The sequence below is a fragment of the Bicyclus anynana genome, chromosome 22, assembly GCF_947172395.1.
Source record: "Bicyclus anynana chromosome 22, ilBicAnyn1.1, whole genome shotgun sequence".
Lineage (NCBI taxonomy): Eukaryota > Metazoa > Arthropoda > Insecta > Lepidoptera > Nymphalidae > Bicyclus > Bicyclus anynana.
Genome location: NC_069104.1, coordinates 9,667,691 through 9,693,367, shown reverse-complemented (window position 1 = coordinate 9,693,367; position 25,677 = coordinate 9,667,691). Strand labels below are relative to the sequence as shown.

The 25,677-nt window shown below is 35.4% G+C and overlaps 1 protein-coding gene across 2 annotated transcripts; it reads right to left on the bottom strand.

The window, feature by feature from the left end:
* Positions 1–1,627: 1,627 nt before the first annotated feature.
* On the bottom strand, positions 1,628–25,677 carry LOC112053850 (FHIP family protein AAEL005291). 2 transcript variants are annotated; one of them, XM_024093435.2, is made up of 16 exons: positions 25,384–25,677; positions 23,051–23,221; positions 22,294–22,478; positions 18,181–18,250; positions 17,662–17,746; positions 16,720–16,828; positions 15,929–16,089; positions 15,011–15,144; positions 14,646–14,732; positions 12,511–12,699; positions 11,386–11,739; positions 10,077–10,644; positions 8,725–8,903; positions 7,946–8,087; positions 6,492–6,614; positions 1,628–5,323 (listed from the first exon to the last, which is right to left on the bottom strand). In XM_024093435.2, the coding sequence occupies exons 2-16, from the start codon at positions 23,204–23,206 to the stop codon at positions 5,079–5,081; spliced, it is 2,787 nt and encodes a 928-aa protein (XP_023949203.2). In that variant the 5' UTR covers positions 23,207–23,221; positions 25,384–25,677; the 3' UTR covers positions 1,628–5,078. The 2 variants fall into 2 exon arrangements, with proteins under 2 accessions (XP_023949203.2, XP_052744395.1); XM_052888435.1 differs by having other exon boundaries at positions 12,511–12,678.

Below are 25,677 nucleotides of genomic sequence, written 5' to 3'. Positions count from 1 at the left end.
GATTAGAATAATGAAAAAAATCTCGTAGCTGGGCCATTGTACATAGGTAGGTACAATGGCTAATTACATGCAGTAGCATACAATACTTTTTCTTCGACCATGATAAAAGATTTATTGCAAAATCAAATAAAAATATTGTAGCGTGGTTTAGCCATGTGGTAATGAACATTACCAAACGAACTGAAGGAATGATAAGCTTTGTGATATGGTTTTTAGGTTTTATATATATGAGTAGGTAGATTACGAAATGGGAGTAGAATAAAAATTTTAATAAAAAAAATTCAACCGACTTCCAACTAAAAAATTAACCTAAACTAAAAAGCAAAAAATAACATCTTACTTATGTGCTACCTTCTGATCAGTTTGAAGGCGGTGCCAAGCCAGTGATGTTTTAATTGAAGCCGTTTAAATTACAAAATTTCTGTAGTTCTTTCAGAAACGGCTTTAATTAAAACATGACACTGGATTGGCACCGCCTTCAAACTGATCAGAAGGTAGCACATAAGTAAGATGTTATTTTTTGCTTTTTAGTTTAGGTTAATTTTTTAGTTGGAAGTCGGTTGAATTTTTTTTATTAAAATTTTTATTTTTTAATTTTTAGTGTTAGCACACCCACTGAGTGTGAACAAAAATTAATAAGCAATTAGTTGAAACGTTATTTTCTTATGATAAGTATCTAAGTCCTACAATCCCAATTTTAAAAATACTACCTTAACTCATATACAAAATTTCTCTCCCCCTTTATCCACACGTAATATGAATATTCATAAAATCGTGAAAGGTGACTGTCCTCCGTCTTCATCACCAGACCCCTTATGCAGTCACATTCTCATCAATATAAAATTTATCAAGTCCAAACACAAGGCAGCTACTGTGAACCGTCGAGGAGTTCCCTTAACTCTCCTTCATCTTCGTCACCAGACCTCTAATACAGTCACAACCCATCTAGGTGGAAAGTTCTCATCAATACAAAATGATCAAGTCAAAACACAAGGTAGCTACTGTGAACCGTTGAGGAGTTCCCTTAACTATCCTTCGTCTTCATCACCAGACCCCATATACAGTCACAACCCATCTAGGTGGAAAGTTCTCATCAATACAAATTTATCAAGTCCAAACACAAGGTAGCTACTGTGAACCGTTGAGGAGTTCTCTTAACTGTCATTCGTCTTCATCATCAGACCCTTAATACAGTGACAACCCATCTAGGTGGAAAGTTCTCATCAATACAAATAAATCAAGCCCAAACAAAAGGTACCTGCTGTAAATCGTTGACGAGTTCCATCGTCTGTGTTTCGGCTCCATCATCAGACCAACTCCAGACCTTCATAAAGTGTAGTGGTTTAAAATACCTTATGGAAACACTAACAAACGCACTAGCCGTCCCTACAATTTTCGAAAGTTCTCCTCGATTTCTCCAGGATACCATCATCAGATCCTGACATGAAAAAAATGGGACCACCCTGGAATGAAACCCTTCAAAACAAAAAAAGAATTTTCAAAATCGGTCCACAAATGACGGAATTATCGCTGGACATACATAAAAAAAAAAAAAAAACATACATACAGCCGAACGTAGAACCTCCTCCTTTTTGGAAGTCGGTTAAAAAGTAATAAAAACATCAGATTCACTATCCACGAATTTATTCTCAGTATATGAAGATTTATAAAATAATTTATAATACATTTTATCAAACTTGTGCAATCGAATCTCACAAATAGTTCCTTCGCAATATATCGAACAGATACAATCAATTTCAAGCATGGCTTGAAATTGATTGTATCTGTTCGAATAAAAATACCAACAAATTGAACAGGCGTGTGAAACTAAAGGAGTTGATACGTTGCCAAACCCTTTCAGATTTAATATGTGTGCTATGATTCTAATTAAATTATGTTTTAACGTTAATTTAATATATCTATTCTGCAGTGCATTGTCAAACAGATTGGCAAGGTTGATTTGTTCAGTGGTATAGTCAATCAATTGCGGTAATTTTGGCTATGTGTGTGTCTGCAATGATAACTATTCATCAGTTTATATACACACACACTGATACACTCAAACCAAAACACCCTTCCAGGAATCCTCTAATCCGAGGTCTCAGTCTCAGAGGAGACTCCCTTAGAGTCGTTTCATCCATCTCTCCTGCTTCTGCCTTCGGACCCCATCAGGCGATGCTTCGGCGCCCAAAACCCCCGATGACGCTGTTGAAGTCCCATTAAGGAGCCTAAGGCACTTAATTTGTCACATTACGACTACACTCAAAGCCAAAATGATTTTTTTTTATTTCCTCGGAATAGATTGACTATACGCATATTGAAAAATATTGTCACAATTCGCAACAAAAATTTCTTCATTCTTTGTAGATTTCTTTGAATACTAAATAATAATGAAAGATTTAGTTCAAAAATTTGCCTTGTTAAATTGTTTAATTAAATCAATCTAAAGTAAGTAGCGGTCTCTAAAGGTAGTAACTGGTTTATATTAAAAATACTACTAGTTAGACAACTAGATGAGATAAGAAATTAGTAAGAAATTTATTAAAATCAAGTACATAATGTAATTAATGTATCATTTCCATATTACCTGATCTTGTTAACATTAAAAAATTATTTAAAGAAAACATTGCACTTAGGTAGAATTAGCCTTAGATGTGTTCAAACCGTAGTTATAGTCGCGACAGGCTTTTTAAATATATTATTTTATACTGGCATATTTGAAATCCAAGATTTCAATAGCAAATAAATATATATTTTATATCCTGATATAAAATGTTGACATTACATTTTATAACTCATGTTCATGATGATGATGTCATTGATTCATTAGTATTTTACCCGTCTACTTTTGATCAGAATATACTGAACCAGGTTCAGGATATATCCTCGACTTCGTTTAAAATAACATTAAGTTATTTCAAACATTTACAAATATAAAAAGCTTCAAATTAAACGATAAGCATATTAAAAATATATTTTATGATATTTATATTCCGTGGACGGAAAGGGGACGTTTTGAAAGATATCCTAAAAATTTTGCGCATTTTTCCATAATACATTTTGTTAATTTCCAAAAAAAGGTATAATTAGGTTTATAACATTATAAACCAAACATTTAAAATTATATCAAGCATTACCCTTATGAAGATATAAATATCATCACAATTTGAAATTGACAAAACCTTTACGTTACTTAATAATCGATATACATATAAAAATACAATGCGTTAATAATCGACATACATATAAAAATATACCCTATAAACGGAATTTTCCGAAATCCAAGCGCTTTTTCATAGCGAAATTAACTTTTACAAACACAACAAAACACTTTTTTGACAGCACATTAAAAACATTAATCGTTGCACGAATAATTATAACAATATATATTACAAAAAAACTAAAACAGTATACCTAATCAATAAATGGCGTATCTTCGGGTGTAGCAATACTCAAATTGTTTTAAGTTTAAAAATCTATTTTTAATAATTTTGTAACATTTGTCTATGGTTTTTCGAAAATGCTATGGGATGTGTTGCTATATAATAAAATATACCACTATTGGAAAAAAAATATATAATTATCATCACAATTCTGTGGTTTCTCATATTATTACAATTACTATCAAAAATATAACTTTAATTTTTTTAATCTTTAATCTAAAAATGGTACTTGGACCAAATTGTGTTAAATGATGGCTAGATGTGAAATGTTTCAAACCAAATACTTGTAGTTTTACTTCTTAAAAGCTGTACCCCGCTGTTTCACGCGCGTAAAATTATAACACATATAACATAGTATACACTTCTTTAATTAATAGGCTATCTAATTGCAGTTCAAAATAGTAAGATCCTGAGATTAGCTCGTCCAACAAAAATCTTTTATTTTAATAATAATATTGGTGAAGATATGAATTTTAATTGAGTTTTGACACACCCAAATGTAGGTAATACAATAACTACGTCGAAAATTAACACAATAATAAAAAAGAAACAAACAGTTATAAAATGTCGTAAAATTAAAAAAATAATAGAAATATGACATAATTATTCAAAAAAGGAAAGATTTATCTAAAAGTTTATTGCATTGTTAAAAATTAAAATAATAAAATCTTATAAAAAGTATGTTAAAATATTGTAAATTCTATATTATAAGTAATAATAAATTATAATTATCCAATTTTGTTTTTGAACATTATAAAATCACAGTTCAAAATTACGTTCATGGCATTCAATGATTAAAATTAATTAGCATTTAACTTATGTAGAAAATTAGGTACTTAACATTAAGTATGTGATTTTGTCTATGGAACACCATTTATGTGTCTACTCAAGTCTACTACTATCACTACACTTTTATCCAACCCCTAAGGGTTTCAAAAGGCTTTATTTTTCACTTAAAAATAGTAGACGTTCTAGTAAAAATAAAATCGAAAATGTCGTTACATTCATTTATTATATTTTATTCATTCATTTATTAGACATATTTTTTCTTTCAAAAAGATATTTTAATTTTTAATTTACAACTTTGCCAATCAATGTAACCTTGTTCATTAATTTTTTTATTACTGTCTTTTTTACTCTAGGCTGACCAGAAAAATATCTTTCACCCATGTTGCGGAAAAAAGGAAAAAAAATATTTCTTCTATTTTTTTTTTATAAACTGACTTTACAACTCTGATTTCTAACCCCTTTTGGGCCTTCAGTTTAGTGTCATATGATGCACAGGTTGCTAAAAGTATTTGTGGCACCCACCAATCCAAGTTTTTTATTTTTCTGATCATTTTGTAGTGTCAAATTAATATAACATTACATTAAGGGCATAACATATTCAAAACACTTATAAACACTTCATGTATTAAAAAAAATAATTTTCAAATTATTTTTTTTCACTTCAAATGACAAAACTTACTACTGTCACGTAAAACGGTGGTGAAATCGGTTGTAAAAATAAAAAAATACAAGGTTACACGGATTGGCTATGTTAGTTAAGGCATCCTAAAACTGATTCTAAACGCAAGTGTCAGAGACAATACTTTTATTTTTTTTTAATTTGCCCTCAGAGGCATTGGCTAACAGTCATAAAGCGAGTGTTCGTATGTATGTGTCATTCTCATAGTACTCGGAGGTCAATCGTAAGGCCTGCTCTTCACAAATAGCTGACAGTTCTTGTAACCACTCGTGGAGTAGAACCGCGTTGAGGATTGACCGGAGGGTGATGGATTGGTTCCAGTACGCCTCTTGGGTGAAAAGTGGTCGTTTTTGTGCGGGCGAGTTGTATGCAGAGTTCTGAAGGCTTAGCGCGTTGTGTTGGGACGGTGATACTGAAATTATATAATAGAAATCTATACTTATAATAAAACTGTAACAGGTCCAATTCTGTACATTGAAGATATTTTGAAAATTTTTGTTGTAGTACAAACGATACTGAAGCCAAAAATATATATTTTTTATTTTGTGTCTGTCCGTATTTAATGTTGACTGGGCATCATGCTGAAACTACTGAATGAATTTTTATGATACGCACGTTTGAGACCATAAACGTAGAAGGTTTAGTTGCAAAAATTAAATTAAAAGTGGGTGAAAAAGGGGTTGAATGTTTGTATGGAAAGTCAAAGTGGAAAAAGGGTAAAGTCTGAGCGAATTTTGATCATGTACTTAATATGTAAGTACCCTAAACTGCTACAAAATCACTGACTCGAGCTTTGATATGGAATAAACTCTTTCGGATATATAGAAAAGTGCTACAAATACAACCATCAATTCTTTACCTTCACAGAAAATGTAGTAGTATTTAATTTTGTTAGATTCCCATTTCATGAGATTACATAGAGTATGAAACGTGCATAACTTGGCATTAAAGCACTCGTGTCTCTATTATAAATAGTAATAATATATAAAAAAAAATGCAACTCGTGCTTTAATGACCGTCATTATGCAACCGTTTTATAATCTACTATTATTTAATCTCAGGCGATTTATTTTCCGTACCTACAACTTTACTTTAAGAGTGTGCAATATGTAATTTGGTGGTTACAAATGGTTCTGGATCTCAGATTCTGGAAAAGTTAGGAGCCTGATATTTGGGTAAATGATATTTCAAAGTGTTAGCTTCGTTATGATTATACAAAATACACAATTTGTAAAACTTTTCTCGATAGTTTATTTTTTTAAAAAATACATGTTTAGCTCACATTTTGCTTTCAATCTCAGGAAAAGCAAACTTATTTTCTTAAATTTTTGTTTTGTATAGAAAATTAGGTATATATTTTGAACATGGACATTTTGTTTTTCGTTATGTTGTTTAATTTACTTGCAATTAGGTAAAAATGGTTTTCGCGCTCACGTCATAAAATTTGCGTCGCGCGTCAATCGCTTCGTGCTTTTCACTCACGTGAAAGTCATAATTCGGCGTCTCGTTTGCGCTTGGAATTTTATCCATATCGTACCGACACGCTGCGCGCTCTTAATTTGTTACAGTTTAGTACTTACGTGATGCTTTCCTATTGAATATGTTGGAGAAGCTGGAGGAGATACTGCGGCGAGTGGACTCCATGCGACGGAACGGTGACTCGTCGCCACGAGGCGCCGGCGAACTGGGCCGTTGCGTTTGACCTGCTCAAAGGATTTAGTTGTAGTCAGTCTTTCCCCAGGCCCAAAAGTACTACCCGGCCCTTTTTAACCTCAGACCAATTATTGTGTAGGACCTGCCTCGCTAGACGTTACTTTTCTGTCAAAGTATATGATCAACGATCTAATGCGATTATAAAAACTGTCTCTATAGAATCGATGTAAAATAGTTGTAATCGTGTTCGTCGGTTAAAGAGCTCCGTAAAAATACCTTTTTGTGTAATTGAATTCTGTAAAAAACAGGAAAAACTTCCAGTTTAGTATAAGATATATACCAAATCTAAGCTCGTTTTCCTCAGAAAATGACAGACAATTTTGTTCGTGACCATGAGTGCGATACAGGTCCTTCTATAATTGGTCTGAGTTTTTAACCCATCATATAATATCTGCATGTACTTTCTCTTCTATACGGCTCTGTCCAAAGTTTCCTGCCTATCTTAACACGTTCGATGTGGCTCTGATTTCTCTGTACTTCCCCTGGCGTGGTACGAGGTTTTTTGACCTCGTACTAAAACAATCAGTGGTGCCATACGAGGTCCATCAACCTCGTGCCTCTTGAAGACGTGAAAGGTACCTACGAGGTCAATTGGCCTCGTCCCGCAGTGAACGTGTTAAGGAGAAATTCACGTTCGTGGGAGTGCAATCAGAGCTAAGACCCTGTGCTCTTTCTTTGTGTATGCCTTTCCATAAGAGTAATTTTTACAAGTGGTCATTTGGTGTGCGTGCTATTAAGCTATGGAATGCACTACCATTCAACATTCCCAGTCCCAGTCAACATTCGAAAATCTAAATCCCTTAATATATTTAAAAAGGCCATTAAGTCTCTGCTTGCTAGCTCTCGCCTACGGCTCGGGCGAGTAAGAAAGCAGATATCGCGTCGGCTGTAATTTACTGATAACTAGCGGACGCCCGCGAATTCGTCCGCGTGGAATTTAGTTTTTCACAAATCCCTCGGGAACCATGGACTTTTCCGGGATAAAAGTAGTATATATGTTAATCCAGGCTATAATATATCTTAATACCAAATTTCAGCTAATTCGGTTCAGTAGTTGAGGCGTGAAAGAATAACAAACATTCATATAATCAAAATCATCAGTTTCACAAATCTCGGGAAACCATGGATTTTTTCGGGATAAAAAGTAGCCTGTGTTAATCCAGAGTAAAATCTATTTCCATTCCAAATTTCAGCCAAATCGCTTCAGTAGTAGCGGCGTTATAGGGTAACAAACATCCCAACATCCATACAAACTCTCGCGTTTATAATATTAGTAGGATAGGATAGTAGGAAGTAGGATATCTATCAAATAAACACTCACTGTCGTCGTTTGTCTGCGCCCGCGGCTTCACCAACGCCATTTCCCTCTGTATGAGGAACACTCGCGCCTTGTCGACCAACTCGTCGCTGTTCGCCAACCCGTTGGTCAACTGGTCGATTTCTTCTTTTAATCTGCTAAGTATCTGAGGGATTTAAATTATTGGACTGTTACTACTATCAAAAATGCAGCATCTTTATTGCTTATGCGCCTCAAAAGGAGAAATGCCAGATCCTGACCCAGTCGTAGCTCAGAATTTTGCGGAAAATGTAAATGTACTAAAAATATATCATTTTTAAATAATTGTTTTTTAATAAACCATTTTTACTGTTAAACTCCGGAATAAAAATCTGCCAAAAAATAATTAAATCCATTACGTTATTTCCTCGTAGCAGACACTAACAAACTGTCAAAAGAGACACGCTTGTTTTAATATATTGCATGTGCCTGTGTATTTACAAAAAACCATTCACGACGCTTTATATCTATCTATTTCATAATAAACTGCACATACCTACTTAACCTTAAAATCAAACATAAACTTAGATTTATTTTTATACCCCTAATTATAAAGAGTTAAAAGGTAATATTTATTTAATAGTACAAAAAATTCAATAAAATGATATATATTGTTGCAAATTATTTTTTTTTGTGGGTTAAACTTCCATATATTGTATGGCATTGTCCTTTTTTCTAAATAAAACCAAATCAATGAATCCATAAAGTACGGACAGGACAACGTCTATTTGGGCTTCTTAGAAAAAAAAAACAAATGATCATACCTGGAACAAGGAAGGCACGTTCGGTTGCAGCTCGAACTGTTGGCACAGCAGCAGCGAGGCGAGCAGCGGCGTGGGGAAGCACGCCAGCTTGCAGACCAGGCTCGACACGCGGCAGGCGCTCGTCACGTCCGCCTGCAGGATGGTGGCCACCTTCTTCAGGACCATGGCGAGGAGTGGGCCTGGATGAGGTTATAACGGAGCATGTTACCAGGTATGCAAAATACTTGAAACTTTGTTACTATTGTAACTTCTATTTATACAGATACACTAGTTTTTGTTTTTTATTAAAAAATACCAAATAGTTATGATTTTACATGCATTCAAAGTTCGCATAAATATCGACTAACGATCGTGACGTCATCGTATTGCGTACGTATCGTGGTACGAACGATTTTTGGGCGGTAAAAAAATTGTTCGTACTCCACTGAAATACTAAAGTAGTCCAAACTAGGCATAACGGTTAGCCATTCATTCGTCAGTAGGTAAGGCAGAAGTACGAAATTGCATGAATGGGCCGTGCATGTGTTGTACGATGACGTCACGCAACGCTTATATCTAGAGAACCAATTAACATATCGAAATAATTCTTTCACGAGTATTTTTTATTTTCAACGGAGAAAGCTAACACTTGAAAATAGTGAACATTCTCCATTATCAGCAACATCAAACTACTACTGTACGTCTATCGAAGAACCTTATGACTAGGTCCATACAGTACATAATTGCTAGTAATAGTGAAGGGTTATTGCGGATGCATTTTGTATGCTCACTCCTCAGTAGTGTAGGGTAGGCCAAGATATTGGCCAGTACGTTGGCCTAATATGTTGACCAATATGTAATGCGGGAGTTTCGAAACAACTACAATATTCAACACAATGTTGGCCAACGTGAAGATGGGCCAATAAGAGGGGGCATTATGGGTTAGTTAGTGGTTATTTAAAAAAGAATATTACAACCTGATAGTTGCAGAACAAGTAAAGAACAATATTAATACCATAATACCAAGCGATGACTTAGTCAGACAAATGTCAGGGCGCATATTTGTTATCGGACGCACCAAAGTCTGGAAGGAAATCCACCTACCAGAATGATTCGCCTCGCTCATCGTTTTGCCCAATTCGCCATTTTTGAAAATTCAAAATGTAATAATTTTAAGTAGGCTTATTTTAAAAATATTTCCAGAAACGCCATTGAAAAGTAATCCCATTTGAAATAAACTTAAAAGTTCAAAATTTAACAATTAATTTTAAGTAGGCTTAAGTCTTTTCAGAAACACTATTGCAGAGTAATCCCATTTGAAATAAAGTGAACACTGCTACCATTTAAAGAATACAGAAGTTGAACAGACTTACTGATTAAACTGTCAGCGCTGGCCCGCCAGTTCACAACAGGCGCTTCATCACAGTCCCGATCATCGCAGCACTTCACAAAGCTTTTCATAAACGACGCCTCCGCAAACCCCTCATCCTCTGCATCATCAGCTCTGCAGAACAGAAAGCTATCGTAGCCACTGCTCTCACCAATGGAAGTCAAACTGTCGTGTTCTTTGCTATCGTTCGCATCACATTGCTGGTTCACTTCTTTGTTACCATCCGTTACTTCGATCAAAGAGTTCAAGCTATGCGGTTCTTTGTCTGACGTGTCACTGTTTTTCAGTGTACCGTAACCGCTTGTTGAAAGTGACACAAGGCTGTCTTGTTCTCTAGTCGGAACTACATCAATATGACTGTCTTGTTCTCTAGTTGGAACTATATCAATATCTTTCGGATCTTTAGTGGAATTGTTGTTAGTCTCGATTTTCGGTGGGACTCTGTCGTATTTGTAGCTCCAGTTGGCGCACGCTATCGTTCGGGATACGATCTCGAAGCGAGCGTCGCATAGGTAAGCGTGGTAGTTGCTGAATAAGGTCTCTTTTGGATTCTGAAAATGTTTGAGATACTAATGTATATAGTCATTTATACTAATATTATAAAGCTAAAGAGTTTCTTTTGCTTGAACATGCTAATCTCAGGAACTACTAGTCCTATTTGAAAAATCAATTCAGTGTTAGATAGCCCATTTATCGAAAAAGGCTCTATAGGCTATATATTTTTGAGTTCTGAAAGCGTTTGAGGTGCTTTTGTACTTTTTCTACTTCATTACATATGGATATAACGGGGACACTTATTTTTTTTTCTTGTGGAATATTGTGAAAATTGCAATAACTAAAACACTTGACTAATAATGGTGATTAGTGAGGCTCTAAATTATGTATAACGATAGCCTGTTGGTGCCAGATTTTTTCATTTTCATAAAAGTGAAAGTAGGTAAGGTAGGTAAGTACGTTAGGTTATTATGTAGTTTAAATCTTAGTGGCTATGGGAGGAAACAGATTTCAAAGGTCCAGACTCTAAATCGTCCATCGAAAAATATGAGTAATACCAGACACTTAGAGTCTTGCCAATTATTTTTTTTAAACAATTTTTTTATTTAAGTTTAATTTTTAACGGTCTTTTTTAATGTTATTTCAGTCACAGTTATTTAAGCCACCATGGTCTAACTAAACACTGGTTACTTATATGGTATGCATAGGCTGACAAATATTCCATCTTTATCAAAAAGGTCTGGCCGTCAGTAAGTCTTGCTCTAACAGTAAAAACTGCAAAAATAAGATAAACTTACCCCATAATCAAAATTAACCTCATGGACTAGATTGTTCATTGCAATTTCATTGTGTACTCCATTCACCTGTCTATTTTCATCACTAGTTTTGAAATCCAAGACTCGTCTCCCACTTAGGGCCATATCATCAACCCATTCTCTGGTCTTCTCCACAGGTCTAGAACAGCAGTTCGGACTGAGACCTAGAAATGCTGATGCTGCTTCTCTATATGCTTCTGGTTCGGATAGTTTGTTCCTATACGACGCCATTAGATGGTTGCCGTTCAACAGGTATTTGTATATAAGTTCCAACATCACATCTTCGCAGTTTATGTCTATTAGTGTCTCCATTAGTGACAACGTGACTAGTGACAGCTGAAAATACATATATTTTAATACATTCTCAAGCACAAGCTTCGCTTTGACAGTTACGCAATCGCAAGAAAGCTATCGGCGACAAACAGAGTTTTCAGCCGCTATAATGTATACTGTAAACTCATGCATGTGTCGACGCGAATGATTCATTTGGATCGTCGGCTAGTGTCGTTATGAGTCGAGATAGTACGATATGTTCAGTGAGTTAGGTGGGGAGTAGTGGTAAACCGCTCGGATGGCCTAGCTCATTCTTTTCGCGACGTTGGATAATCCTTAATGGATTATTTTGGTATGGGGAGATTCACTTGAGTGGAGAAGGGGAGTGTTAACTAGTTTTAAAAGTCGTCTTTAACCCTACATCCTTCGGTCACAAGTCCGGAACTTCATTCAAGGTTATTCCCTGCCATTTGAGGTTTTATTTGTAATATTCTTGGTGGGAATTGTTAGACCTGGCAGATTTTCATTCAACGAGTGTTTTGCCCTTTAAATCCGCTTCTGATGTCAACCCCTTTTCCGACACTCGACCCCTTATGGGTGTTTGGTAATCATTCACGCAAATCTACTGCATGGATTTGACTGACATTTCGAACGGAGACAAATTACAACCTCGATTAGCACAAACTATTTTTTATCCCAAACAATAGATTTTATCCCAAAGAATAGATTCTGCGAAATTTGTGAAAACTGAACTTCTGTACTGAACTGACGAAGTCGTGGACGTCCTCTAGCTAGAAATAATGTTCAGTACAATATCAATAAAAAAAACCTCACCTGTGAATTCCCTTCCAATCGTCCCAACAAAACGTCCATCACTTTGATACCATCGTACTCGTACGTGAACAGAAAATGCAGTATCACCCGCAGCAACCCTCCGGGGGTGACACACCTCAACAGCAGTTCAAGGTACAACATGGCCGTCGCCTGCTCCGTGGCCCCACTCTGTAAGGTGCCCGCTCTCTTCTACGATCGTGTTTCGTGGCCACGAGCGGTAGATGGCGGTCGAGTGACAGTTATTGAGGGAACGTGGGTAGTTTTAATTTTTTAGTGTCACTTTAGTGAAGCGAAAACGTTAATACAATAAGGTTTTAATGTGAGTTATAAAAAAAAATGTGGTAACGGCTAAGAAAGGTGCATTTTGAAATTTTTAGCTAGAAATGCGTGAATTTATTAACATCGAATTGTTAATATTAGAGTGTGCAAATTAATCAAACAAAAACATTGTGTGCTTGTTAACTTTTACCTATAAACTAAAATAAATAAAATGAGGGTAGTTTCTGTTTATATAATTTGGTAAATAAAATCATAAAGCAAATATTACGTAAGGCACAATAATAAAAACTGATGTTTTGGCAACTTTTATTCAATTATTGACCCAAAAACAAACAAATGATCAAAATGTGTTTATGATAAATCAATTTCGATGATCCACCAAGCAATAATGTAAATTAAATTATATGCATAATGTAATAAAGCGATTTTCAAAAATGGAATTCCGCGTGTGAAAAAATAAAACCAAATAAACAAGCATTTTATGTGGGGATACCCATTTAAGCGACAATTAAATGAAAATAGGACTTAGGATGATTGGCATAAAGTCCACAATAGACTGTCACTGTACCGGTGATACCTGGCATGATAACCGCGATTGCCATAAACCAAACGGGGCACGAAACCATAATCATAATAATCATGATATCAAATTATATTATGGAAGTAACCGTAAAAGGATGGGGCTATTTTTTTTTATTTTAAAATTACATGGTAAAAACAAGTAAGGCAGATTAAACAAGGTAGAGAAATTACATAATCTTTTTATTCTATGAATGAACTTTTTCTTCGTTAGGCTCCATAAAAAAAAAACTTTTAAGTATTTGTTTCTTATATAGTCTATGAAACAAATACTTTAAAGAAATTGTTAAAAAGAAGAAAGAAAAAAAGTAGCTTTAAATAGGCGACTTTTTAAATTGGTAATTTAGTAAGTACTACTACAGGTCATGTTTAAAAACATGTCTATGGTATCTTGTGTCTTTGGTTAATCGAAATACACTGTTATGGTGGTTAAGCTTGCCATGAATCATGACATCATACTCTGAAATAATGTTTTTTAACCGACTTCCAAAAAGGAGGAGGTTCTACGTTCGGCTGTATGTATGTATTTTTTTTCTTGTAAGAAATTATTTGTTATTAAACGTATGACAAAGCCCTTAGCCCTTTATCAATATCACTTCCATAATAAGATTTAGTATCATGTTACTCACACATTCATAAATTAGAATATACTTAGATAATAATAAAAATAATAATTAGAATATTTAAAATTATGTTAATTTTATATTATTGTGTCCTTAATTAATAAATATTAAGTTTTATATGAAAAATACATAGATAAAATATTAAAAGAAATATTTGTTAGTATTTCATATTAATTAGCATGCAATAGTACTAGAACCAAACTTCGACAGTGATGAATGAAATAGGCATATAAGGCTAACTAACGACCATATTTATAAACATGGATTAAGATTTACACCTCCTTCTTCAAAGTAAAGGGAAAACCTAACCACATTACTTTGAAGAAAATTGAGGTTGAAATTTTAATCCATGTTTATAAACATGATTTTTTTTTTATATACTTATCGCAAACTTTTTACAACTGTTTACAGGGCCTGAATTACTGCATTAACTCGAATTGTATTTAAATAAAGTAAACTCAAGTTATTAATAATTTATTGGTACTTTGGATAATCACGAATTCTAAATTATATAATTGAGGTACAGTTAATCGAGTTTTTACTGTATTGATAAGGAGTATGATAGCAAACAGTCTGGCACTAGCGGGTAGCTAATGAATACGTAAACCCATAGACAAACAAACCAATCACACCCACCATAGACCATATGTTTACCTGTAACAGCGCTGGTCCCATCACTGGTACCAAAAATCCTTGGTACAGCAGATCAAGTAGATGCTTTCTGATTAATGGATGAGCGACCTGTGACAAAAAGCAGTGTGCTATAAACCACAAGATAGAAGTATAACCTCCTTCAAAAAAAAAAAAACAAAGCGCCATCTATGAGCATCGGGCATAATATTGCAGCAGGTTTTTGAAGTGTACGTAAGGGATTGTTTCAAAGTTCTTCAAAAACGCCATCTACTGGTAGATTAAAAAAACAAACACTGTTTCACTATGCCTGTAGATGGCAGCACGCATATTAAAAGCAGCGAGTACAGTCCACTTAGCACTTATTAATAAAATAAATAAATAAATACCTGCGCCACGGCGTTGCAGAACTCTAATGAGTCAATGAACAGCGTCAGCTTGTGCACGCGGTTGACGTCGTCGGGCACGAGCTTCACCGCGTCGCCCAGCGAGCGCGGCAGCAGCGAGTACAGTCCACTTAGCCCTGAAATTAAAAACAATGGTTATGACATTATGATTATGGTACTGATTAGTCAGATAGGTAGGGTATCACGATTGTACTGAGCTAGAGACAGCATAAAGCAATAATTTTATCGCGATTCTACTAACCTGTCATAGCTCAGCGAGTCGAGTAGTGGCAATGGGCAGGGCACATACTTCAAAGAGTCGATGGATGTTAGATGTACTACGGACATCAAGCGGGTTGCAGGGAGTCACTGGATGCAGACGGCTCGAGACCGTTGTGCTTGGAAGTCCATGCAAGAGGCCTATGTCTAGCAGTGGGCGTCAATTGACTGTTGACAATGATGATGATGATGATGATGATGATGATGATGATTGTTATTGCCGCGTTGCAACGACTTGCGGTACGGGCGGCTTCAGTGTGCTCGTGGCGTTCGAGCCGTCCACATCTCTTGTTGTGTATGGGTTACTTGGGATAGGCGGGGAAAGCGACTTGATTGGAAAAGGGGAGTGTTTGTTAACAGTCAAAGGATCATTTAACCCTACACACAACGTTCACAAGTGCGTGACTTCACTCAAGGTCATTCTATGCCATTCTAGGGTCTTAGTTAGGTTACAGTTTGATTTGTGAATTAAGTTGTCCTGACAAATGTTGTGAATCATGATCTTTGTTCGACGTTAGTTTTCTTATTTTTGTAATCACGTCTGAGTCTGCTAAAATGATGATGATGATGATGATGATGATGATGATGATGATGATGATGATGATGATGACGACGATGATGATGATGATGATGATGACTGACCTGTGGCGAGTATAGGGCAAGCGTTCCCCGTGAGCAAGCAATGAGCGAGCGGCGGGCAGCGCGCGGACATCTTGGCGCATAGCAGGAAGGCGTCGCGCGCCACCGACCCCGCCACCTCCTCGCGGTGTACGGACGATAAGAGGAGACGACCTATTATAAATCTGTAATTTAAAAAAAACAAGGTTTGATATTGCGGACCTCTTTGCGAGAATGGAACCTCAAAGGCAATATTTAAAAGGTTTTAAAAATTTGACCATTATGTTAATCCCATCATTATCAGCCTATATGGTCCACTGCAGAGCTGAGAATTCTTCGTTATTGGAGGGAATATGGATTTTAGATCCACTGCTAGACATAGACCTCTTGCCAGGCCAAACAAAATGGTCTCGAGTCGACAACAGCCAGCGGCTCTCTGCAACCCGCTTGATATCCTCCGTCCGCATCTAGTTGAGGGTCGACCGACACTGCGCTTTTCGGCGCGGGGTCGCCATTCCAACCTTGGGACCCCAACGTCCATTGCTCTTCGAACTCTCTGGCTATTTTCTTACGATGACTATTAGATGTTTAAGATACTAGCTGGAACTGACAGCTGAACATGCTTTTTGTGGCACAGAGGTGTAATGATACTAAGTTTTCAACTCTGGGCTGGAATTTAATGCTGAAAATTTATTTGAAGAAATAAAAGCTCGGTTTTTATAAACCATTTATTCTAATCCTTGACAGAAAGGTATTGGAGACAACGAGACAGTTAATCACATAAATATTCGTTATTAGGATCCCTATACACTTACTCTGCCTGAGAGCCGTTTTTCGTGTGCGTCGTTAAAAAGAACAGGTCGATGAACTTCATATTCTGCATCAGAACCACGCATAGCTGATTCAGTACTGACACCAGTTGATCTAGAACAGAGACATGTCTTTATTAACTTGCTAAGTCAACTACACTTGAGAACTTCTGTTACGCCTCGCATCGACGATTCATTAAAGTCTCTGTAGTGTTTGCACGTACACTGGTAGTGGGGATAAGCAGGCAGTCCATAGATGATACATTATATATTGAGGCAGTCTGTCAATGTCGCTGGCCGAGGGTGGACGTGCATTGCTTGGTATACGAGTGTAAGGATGAGCCAGTGATTTGCTTCTATTACAGTAAGGACGAGGGTTTATTACAGTGTAGTAAGGCGCTTCGTTTTTGAACCTCGGATCGCTTCCAGTCCTTTGACTCAGGTAAAAAACGAAAACGATCGAGGCGCATCATTTTTTGAAAATAGGATCATAGGAAGTTGAGCGAGGCGAAGTTGTACAAAATAAATTGAAGTTAGTCTACTGTCTCCATTATTATCAGACCTTTAATAGGACCTGCCTCGCTAGAGGTTATACCCCCCTGTCAATTTTTTTTATTATTTACAAGCCTTTGGCTACAATCTCACCTGATAAGTGATGTAGTGGTAAGTGATGATGCAATGTAAAATGGCAGAGAGAACCCCGAGTAGCGAAAAGAACCAACAGGTGTAGGCTTAAGGAGTTCCTTTAAATAATTGTCCAGCAAAATTTAACGCCACGGCTAAGTTAGTTAATATACTCGCGTCATATTAAAGAAGGTGGATAATTGTGCCTCTGAATATACTTTATTCTCTTAAATATTGTGTTATATAAGATATGTTGTCTATCACACAAAGCTGTATGAATGTTTGGTTTGGTTAGGAATATATAAAAATTAAAAATTAATTTACGTTCAAGGCTAGGCGAAGGCAACTGGTTTCTGAATCCACTGAGAAGTTTCAACAGGGGCCTTAGAAATGGTTCCGCTGCTATCACCTGGAATATAGAAGAAATACTCAGTTCAGAAATAGGAGATTAATTATTTCTTTTTTTTTAAATAAAAAAATTGTTATAAATCGTATACTTTGCGCCATCTTAAACAATTTATGACGTAAAAATCTTCGTTTGTTTGATATTATCCCACTAATCAAAGAAACATAAGTTTGGAGTAATAATAAGTTTTTATTTTACTTATTTAATTAAAAATATAATCTAAATCTAAACCAATATTATAAAGAGGTGAGATTAAATTTATTGTTTGAATTTTTGTTACTATTTAAATCAAAAAGTATTCGAGCGATATAAAAAATTTTTTCACCACTAGAAACCTACATCTTTACCGAGAAACATAGATTATATTTTATTCCCATAGTCCCAAGGGAACAGGAACTACGCGGGTAAAACCGCGTGATAGTAGAATGTATGTGTACCTGTGAACTGTAATGACTGATGAGATGTCCGAACAGTTTGAGTTGTTCATTTTTGACTGCATTCTCGTATCTGAAACAAATATACTGATATTTAAAAAAAACACACATACAACCGAATGTAGAACCTCCTCCTTTTTGAAAGTCGGTTAACATTTTCTCGGTATAACCGCTGAATGACGACAAATATTTTGCACATTCTGGAGACATTGACATTTTTTCATTGACATTATACAGGATGCTCGGGATTTTTCCTATGACTTCAAGGTGTTGACGATTCCACTTACAGGAGCCGAACTGCATGACTAATACAAAGTAATTCAAATAATTCCGACTATCCATGTAACACACGCCTTTATCTATCCTTGCATTTTAAAAACTTGGCTAATAATTAAAATGATGCGTATAAGGCACACATTTTAAGATCTATTTACAAAAGAAATATTATTTACCCCGACAATATTAATTTTAGAACACATGTTCCTTGAATATTTTTAATTAATTTTCGGTTAAAAATATAACCCCAGAGTTATGGAAAATACTCCCGAGCACCCTGTATATTATTAAGATGAAGAGTTTGTTTATTTGTTCGCTTGTTTGGTGGGACCCAGAATCGTGAGTTGCATAACATAATATTCTTGTATTCAAAAGTGTAGCAGTTAGGTCCTTGACCTATGATGCTAATAGACAGAAATATCTGAATTATTCTTTTATTTTTTTTTATTCTACAACATATATACGGTCGATTTGAGAAACCTCCTCCTTTTCTTGAAGTCGGTTAAAAAACATATTTCAATTAAGCCTAACCATTATAAATAAATAAATAAATTATGGTTAGGCTTTACTACTACAACACTAACCACAGTTGAATGAAAGCAATTTTTAATGTGTACCTATTATATGTATAACAGGAAACAACTATAACTCTGGCAAGTAGGTTGATAGCACTCCTATGATATGCGGGCGACGGGCGGAAAGACGTGCATCAGTCGTGGGACACGCCCCCCGGCCCGCGTGGGACGTCGGTAGTGTTACGAACGAAGTTGCCAAGCTATATTTATCTTAACATTAACGAGTCCTTCAACATTATACCTACTCGTAGTATCGTCGTTATCAACCCATATTCGGCTCACTGCTGAGCCCGAGTCTCCTCTCAGAATGAGAGGGGTAAGGCCAATAGTCCACCACGCTGGCCCAATGCCGATTGGCAGACTTCACACACGCAGAGAATTAAGAAAATTCACTGGTGTGCCGGTTTCCTCACGATGTTTTCCTTCACCGTTTCAGACACGTGATATATAATTTCTTAAAATGCACACAACTGAAAAGTTGGAGGTGCATGCCTTGGACCGGATTCGAACCCACACCCTCCGGAATCGGAGGCAGAGGTCATATCCACTGGGCTATCACGGCTCATACTCGTAGTATAACGGTTGTTAAAACGCGAAATATTATCGTTCAACAAAATGGTCACGCATTTAGAATTAGAAACAGTGGCAAGTTATTGCTAAAATACACGCGACAAGATAAGATGTAGAATGTTCTGCAAATACAGATATCACTCTAATTATTAATTTTATCAATTTAGGTTTAGATACCTATGCGTTTAATCAATAAATAAAGATAAAGGAAATTCGATATACTGATAAACAATTCAATATCAATTCATTATATTTTTCGAGGGTATTTAAGCAAAACTTTTGTTGATGTCTGCTATACCTATATATTATATTCACATATAATATGAATATGTACATATGTTTGGTATGTAAACCACAGTTTCTATAATGATCACTGCATTATAATAATATTTTCCTTATTCTATAGCGTACCTTATTAAAATAACACTATGTACGTACGCCCAAAAGGCTTAAACGACTCGCTTGGAATACCAAACTAAGAACTACAGAATTACTTAGCATTTATTAGCGACATTGCTCACGCAGTTGCCTTGTTACGTACTATAATTTATGATCATTCCTCCTAATTACAATAGTTAACAATAGGATGCGATACTGATATGGCTGCCAACTGTGATAACAATACTGAAGTTTCTTTTCAATACATATGGTATGATTTCCAGAATAAGAAATATATATCTGCATCGGTTATTTAATTGGGATAATATTCACATAGAGACATTGCACATAGGTTGCCTATTTAAATTGCGGTCGGATAGTATGAAAAGACAATTTTTTTTAATTTATTTAATCTCCTTCCCTCATTGGTTAATTAAAATAATCGTTTGCCATATAGTGGAAATGACTATAAGGAGAGAAATAAATTAATATTATGGACAAAAAGTTAAAACCTGTAAACTTGTGGAAGCCCGTTACTTCGTACGCGTGAATTCAGTTTTTCATAAATCCCGCGGCAACCAAAGATTTCTCCAGGACAAAAATAGCATCTTACAATTTACTTTCTACTACTATTATAAACGCGAAAGTTTTAATGGATGTTTGTTAATGTTTAACTTCGTACTACTGGAGCGATTTGGCTAAAATTTGGAATGGAAATAGATTTTACTATGGATACTTTTCATCCCGAAAAAGTTTATGTTTCCCGCGGGATTTGTGAAAAACTATATTAAAATAACTACTAAATTATGAAATTATAAAAAAAGGCACCCATGTCTGTTTGTTTGGATGTGACAAACTCGAAAATTATTTAATTTGGATTTTCATAGTTTAAAGGTATAATATAATTTATCAAAGTTATGCTAATATGGTAATCGACCTGCCTACAAAGACAAACCACAAAAAATTAAGCCCTAAATAAAATAAGTCGCTGTATGCATCAGTGGAATCTTAATTAGAAAGTCCTGAATATATTTTCTTTAGAATCAGGGAGTGAATGTTTTATGTTTGTTTTACCTTGTGATTAAAAATTGATACAAATATAGTTTATTTGATATTATTTTCAATTTGTGCTCATTTATAATCGCTTTATAACATGTATTTTTTCATCGATTGCATGTTATCTTATCAAGTGCAAAATTAAGTCTAATTGAAAGTGAACTGTTATTATATACAAAATGCTGAGACAGGATGTGAGTCATAATATTGCATGGCTACTAGAAACAACGGTATGGGCACAAAGATGATAAGCGAATGTAGGAACATTTTGTTTGACATTTAGATATAAACTTTAGGTTTACATACATTCTCATACTAAACAAATTTTAAAGGTACCTTTTATTAACCTCCGACGCAAAAAGGGGTGTTATAAGTTTAAAGTGTCTGTCTGTCAGTCTGTCTGCACCATAGCTTCCAAACAGATGAAGTGATTTCAAATTAGTTTGTTTTGTATGACAGGTGACTTAAGTGCGAATGTTTTTAGATATGTTTGATGAAAATTGGTTGAGCCGTTTAAAAGTTCTGGGTGAAAGTGGAGAAAAATAAAAAACCGAATGTATGCAAATATACATAAATATATATATATATATATATGAGTGGGGTCTCAAATTAAAGCGCATTGAACAAGATTATTGACAACTTGATCGAGAGTGTAATTAATAATTTCATGATCTACGGGAGTTTTTCAAAATTTCACTAGAGGTGTGAGGGTGGTAGTTCTTTAAGTGGAAGATGGTCATAAATAACCACCTAACTTACTTTGTCTTTTCTTATCCTGATATCTTTCCCTTCATTTACAAAAATGTCCCTGCATTTGAACCCCTATGCCTTTAAAAAAAGCCTTATATTTTTTAAAGGTTAGGGTAATTTACTTGTGCAAATCAAAAATCTTTGTAATGATTATACAAGGATCATCTAAGCAAATGCATCATGAGCCATGATAATAAAGAATAGTTGCAAAGTGAATGAAATCAAATATTGTTCTAACAATAATGAAAATGCTTTAAATTTCGTTTAACCTCTTAATAATATAATTAAATTTTACACTGTTTTAGAAGTGCATGTCAATAGTCTAGCTGGGATCAAACCTCTCGGTTTTGAGCCTAAAGTATTTTTGACAGTCGCCTGTATGACATTCATAATATGTACTATTATGAAACGAACTGTCACCAGCACCATCCTACATGAAATGAACTGTAGAGACTATACTAATCAGGCTATTTATAATATTAGTTAATTGTTAGTTTAGTGAGTCACTTACTTGCCAGTGCACATAGCCCATTCATACAGCTTGTCGAGCAGGTTCTCACTAAGCAGATACTCCAGGCAGGCTGCCGAGCTGAGATGGCAGTTGATCTCCCTGGCACGAGCCTCCAGCACCAGCAGCGTGGTCAACTGCTCCAGGTGGTTGACTACACCCAGGACATCGTCGTGCAGCTGTTGCGGCTGAAATGAGATTGATATACAATATCTTGCGGTTTTACCCGCGTATTAATTCGTGGGACTATGGGAACAAAATAAAGCCTATGTTATACCTTGACAATGTAGCTTCCTAACTGCAATTTTAAATATTGACAACCATATTAACACCAAGAAGTATGACTTTATTTCTTGAAAACAGGGCTCACAAAAGCTATGTCATATATTTACTCAAAACTCAAAACAGTAACAGAACTAATGACAGGGCACTGTTCACTAAATAAATACTTTTCGGTTCTAGGTATAACTGACAGTCCTCTGTGCAGAGCATGCATGGAGGAAGAGGTAACCCCGAAACATGTTATGCTTAGATGCAGAAGTGTATCTGAACAACGGGCAGAACATATTGGATCCCAGCAACACTCCATGAGGCGTTCGGCGACCTGGGCGGCCTGCTAAGCTTCTGGAGCGAGCTCGGTTGGCTGGAGTGACTTCGGTGGGGACCAGCACCAAATGAACCTATGTACAATGGCCAACCACTAATGGCCAAGTGCGGAAAAGGCCCAGGAAAGAAGCAGAAGAAGCTATGTCATAAATACCTGAGACTTTAAAATGATCTCGTGTGCCTGTTGCCAATGCTTGCAGAAGGAGTTGTAGCAGGCTTGGGGCTCATAGTCGTGGCGAGGGTCCAGGGTGCGCGACAGCTGCCTGGCCAGGATCAGCGATTTGCTCCGCAGCCAACTCATATTGTTCATTTATTTCATTGTCTCCTGCAAATAGCAATTCTTTTATTTTTATTTATCTCTACACTGAATATTCAATAACTTGTAGGGGTAAGATAATGAGATAGTGACATCATTTTGCATGCACAATAATTATTATCACTGCCTCTATTGTTAACTAAAAGAGAGTAATATTTATGATATGTTTGATATGTATGTTTATGCTTCATTGGGATGGGTTGGAAGAGACAGCAAAAATATGCAAGAAAACATAGTTCTCTTTATTTGGTCTACCAACTGATGTACAACATTTTAAATTTTTTTTATCTAATACTTTTTATTTGTTTAATATACAATAATTTAAAAAAAATAACAAGCAAAACAGAAACATAAGAAGAAGTAGAATACAAAAGGCGGCCTTATCTCTTAGTAGCGATCTCTTCCAAATCTTACAAATACAATGAATAAGTGTACAAGAACAATTAAAAAATCCATTAAAGTTATTGTTTCCACACACATATCTGGAGTCTCTTCTATTTTATCCCTGTATTCCTACGAGAACGGAAACCACGCGGGTGGAACCGGGCGGCGTCTACTTGTTACCAATAAATAAACAAAAATTACCAAACCTGAAATTACCAATAAATAATGAAATTTGAATATTAGTCAAAGCAACTAATGTTATTCATTGAATTCATGAAAGATTCTATAGGTGTAAAAATTGATGCTAGGCCCTGGGCATCTATCTAAATCATTAGTGAAAAAAATATATATATTTCTGTGTGTCACATTTTACCACATGCAATTAGACCTAAAAAAAACAAACAAATACACAATTCAACCTTAATTACATGCTACTAATTTATCATTACTTAATTAATGAGTAATGTAACATTTAACCTCAACCATTTAAAGCATCTCATTAGTCAACTGAAAGTGTAATCAATGACATTAAAATGTGTGCCAAGATAACTGTGACAAGCTGTTCCAATATAGATCTTTACCTCACAGCAGTTACTGTGTGAAGTGCCGTGCACTCCATATATGCAAGAATACACTGCCTACCCTGGGACTCATCATCATCATCATCATATCAGCCAATGGACATCCACTGCAGGAAATAGGCCTTTTTTAGGGACTTCAAATATCACAATCCTGAGCTACCTCCAGCAAATCCTTGCAACTATAACCTTTGATAATGTTGTCCACCTGGTGGGATGTCGACTAACACTGCACTTTTTATTGTAGGGTTGCCATTCCAGCATCTTGGGAGCCTAATGTTTATCGGCTCTTCAAACTATGTGCCTCACCCATTCGCACATCAGCTTTGAGACTCGTTGAGCGATGTCTGTGACTTTGGTTACACCCCTGGGACTCATTACAAACATATAATGCAAATAGTGCATAAAATAAAATAAAATGTTATTGAAAAATATCCTTGAAGCTCACAAATGGAATGTTAAAAATAAATAATTTTCTTATGTAACCTTAACCACGACTTTGTCTGCCCTTAGACCTTAATCCGGCCCTCTCACAAAATTCATTCTTAGTATTCAAGATTTTGTGATGACCTTTCGCATTTATATATTTAAGAAAATTGAGATTCTATGTAATAAATGTCATCTGGTGCCTACTGGTGGATATCACACAGTAGGCAGATGAGATTTCTCAATTGATTTCATGTTTATTTTAATATGTCAATAATAAAGACCAAAATAGTGAATAGGCCATCAAGTATTATAATAATACTTGATATCTACAGTCACCAAATACTGTGTGACTGTGAGCAACTTTCACTATCTGTTATGGAATAACAATCATCAAGTCACTAGGCATTCATTATTGTAGAAACATCAATGTACCTGTGTGAACACAATACAAAAGACACTGAACACTTTCAGATTTATTTGAGTCATCTATTTTACACTCACAATGCATAATTTCACATAATACCAATGTTTGTTGTACAAAAATCCAAGTGAATTGATGATAAATAATGTTAAAGGACTATAGGTCATTCTATAGATATTGTTTTTATACATACATAATATACCACGTTACTGTAGTCGCGATCATACAGTGTTGTGAAAATTGGGATCACAAAAGACCTTGACATTACGACTCGTCTCAAATCGAAGAAGCATCTAACACTAACAAACGTATACAAGCGATACACGCAACAGGCAAAATATCGTTAAATATCAACTTACTTCAAGGAAGCCCGCTGGATCAAAAATAGACGCTGCAGCCACAAAATAACCACAAGTTCTCACTGTTACATGATACGTAATATTTATTGTTAAATTCACCTGCCTGTTACTGAATAAACTTTTTACTTTTCACTTTTTTATCAATTAACACTTGGACTGCTTTGTTATTGTAGATATCCAATTGTGTTTTTATTTTGAAAACACTTAGATATTTAGGAAAAAGTTCACGGATTACGTCTCAAGTATGCAAAACAACCATACTTCGCAGCGCTCATGTTTGACAAAAGAATCTGA

Excerpts from the sequence above, each read along its gene's own strand:
- LOC112053850 (XM_024093435.2), bottom strand. The coding sequence starts at position 23,206 with ATGAACAATATGAGTTGGCTGCGGAGCAAATCGCTGATCCTGGCCAGG. Across the intron at positions 16,090-16,719 it reads AAAAACGGCTCTCAGGCAGA|ATTTATAATAGGTCGTCTCC; the intron begins GTAAGTGTATAG and ends TTTAAATTACAG. Across the intron at positions 10,645-11,385 it reads AGGTTAATTTTGATTATGGG|AATCCAAAAGAGACCTTATT; the intron begins GTAAGTTTATCT and ends AAACATTTTCAG.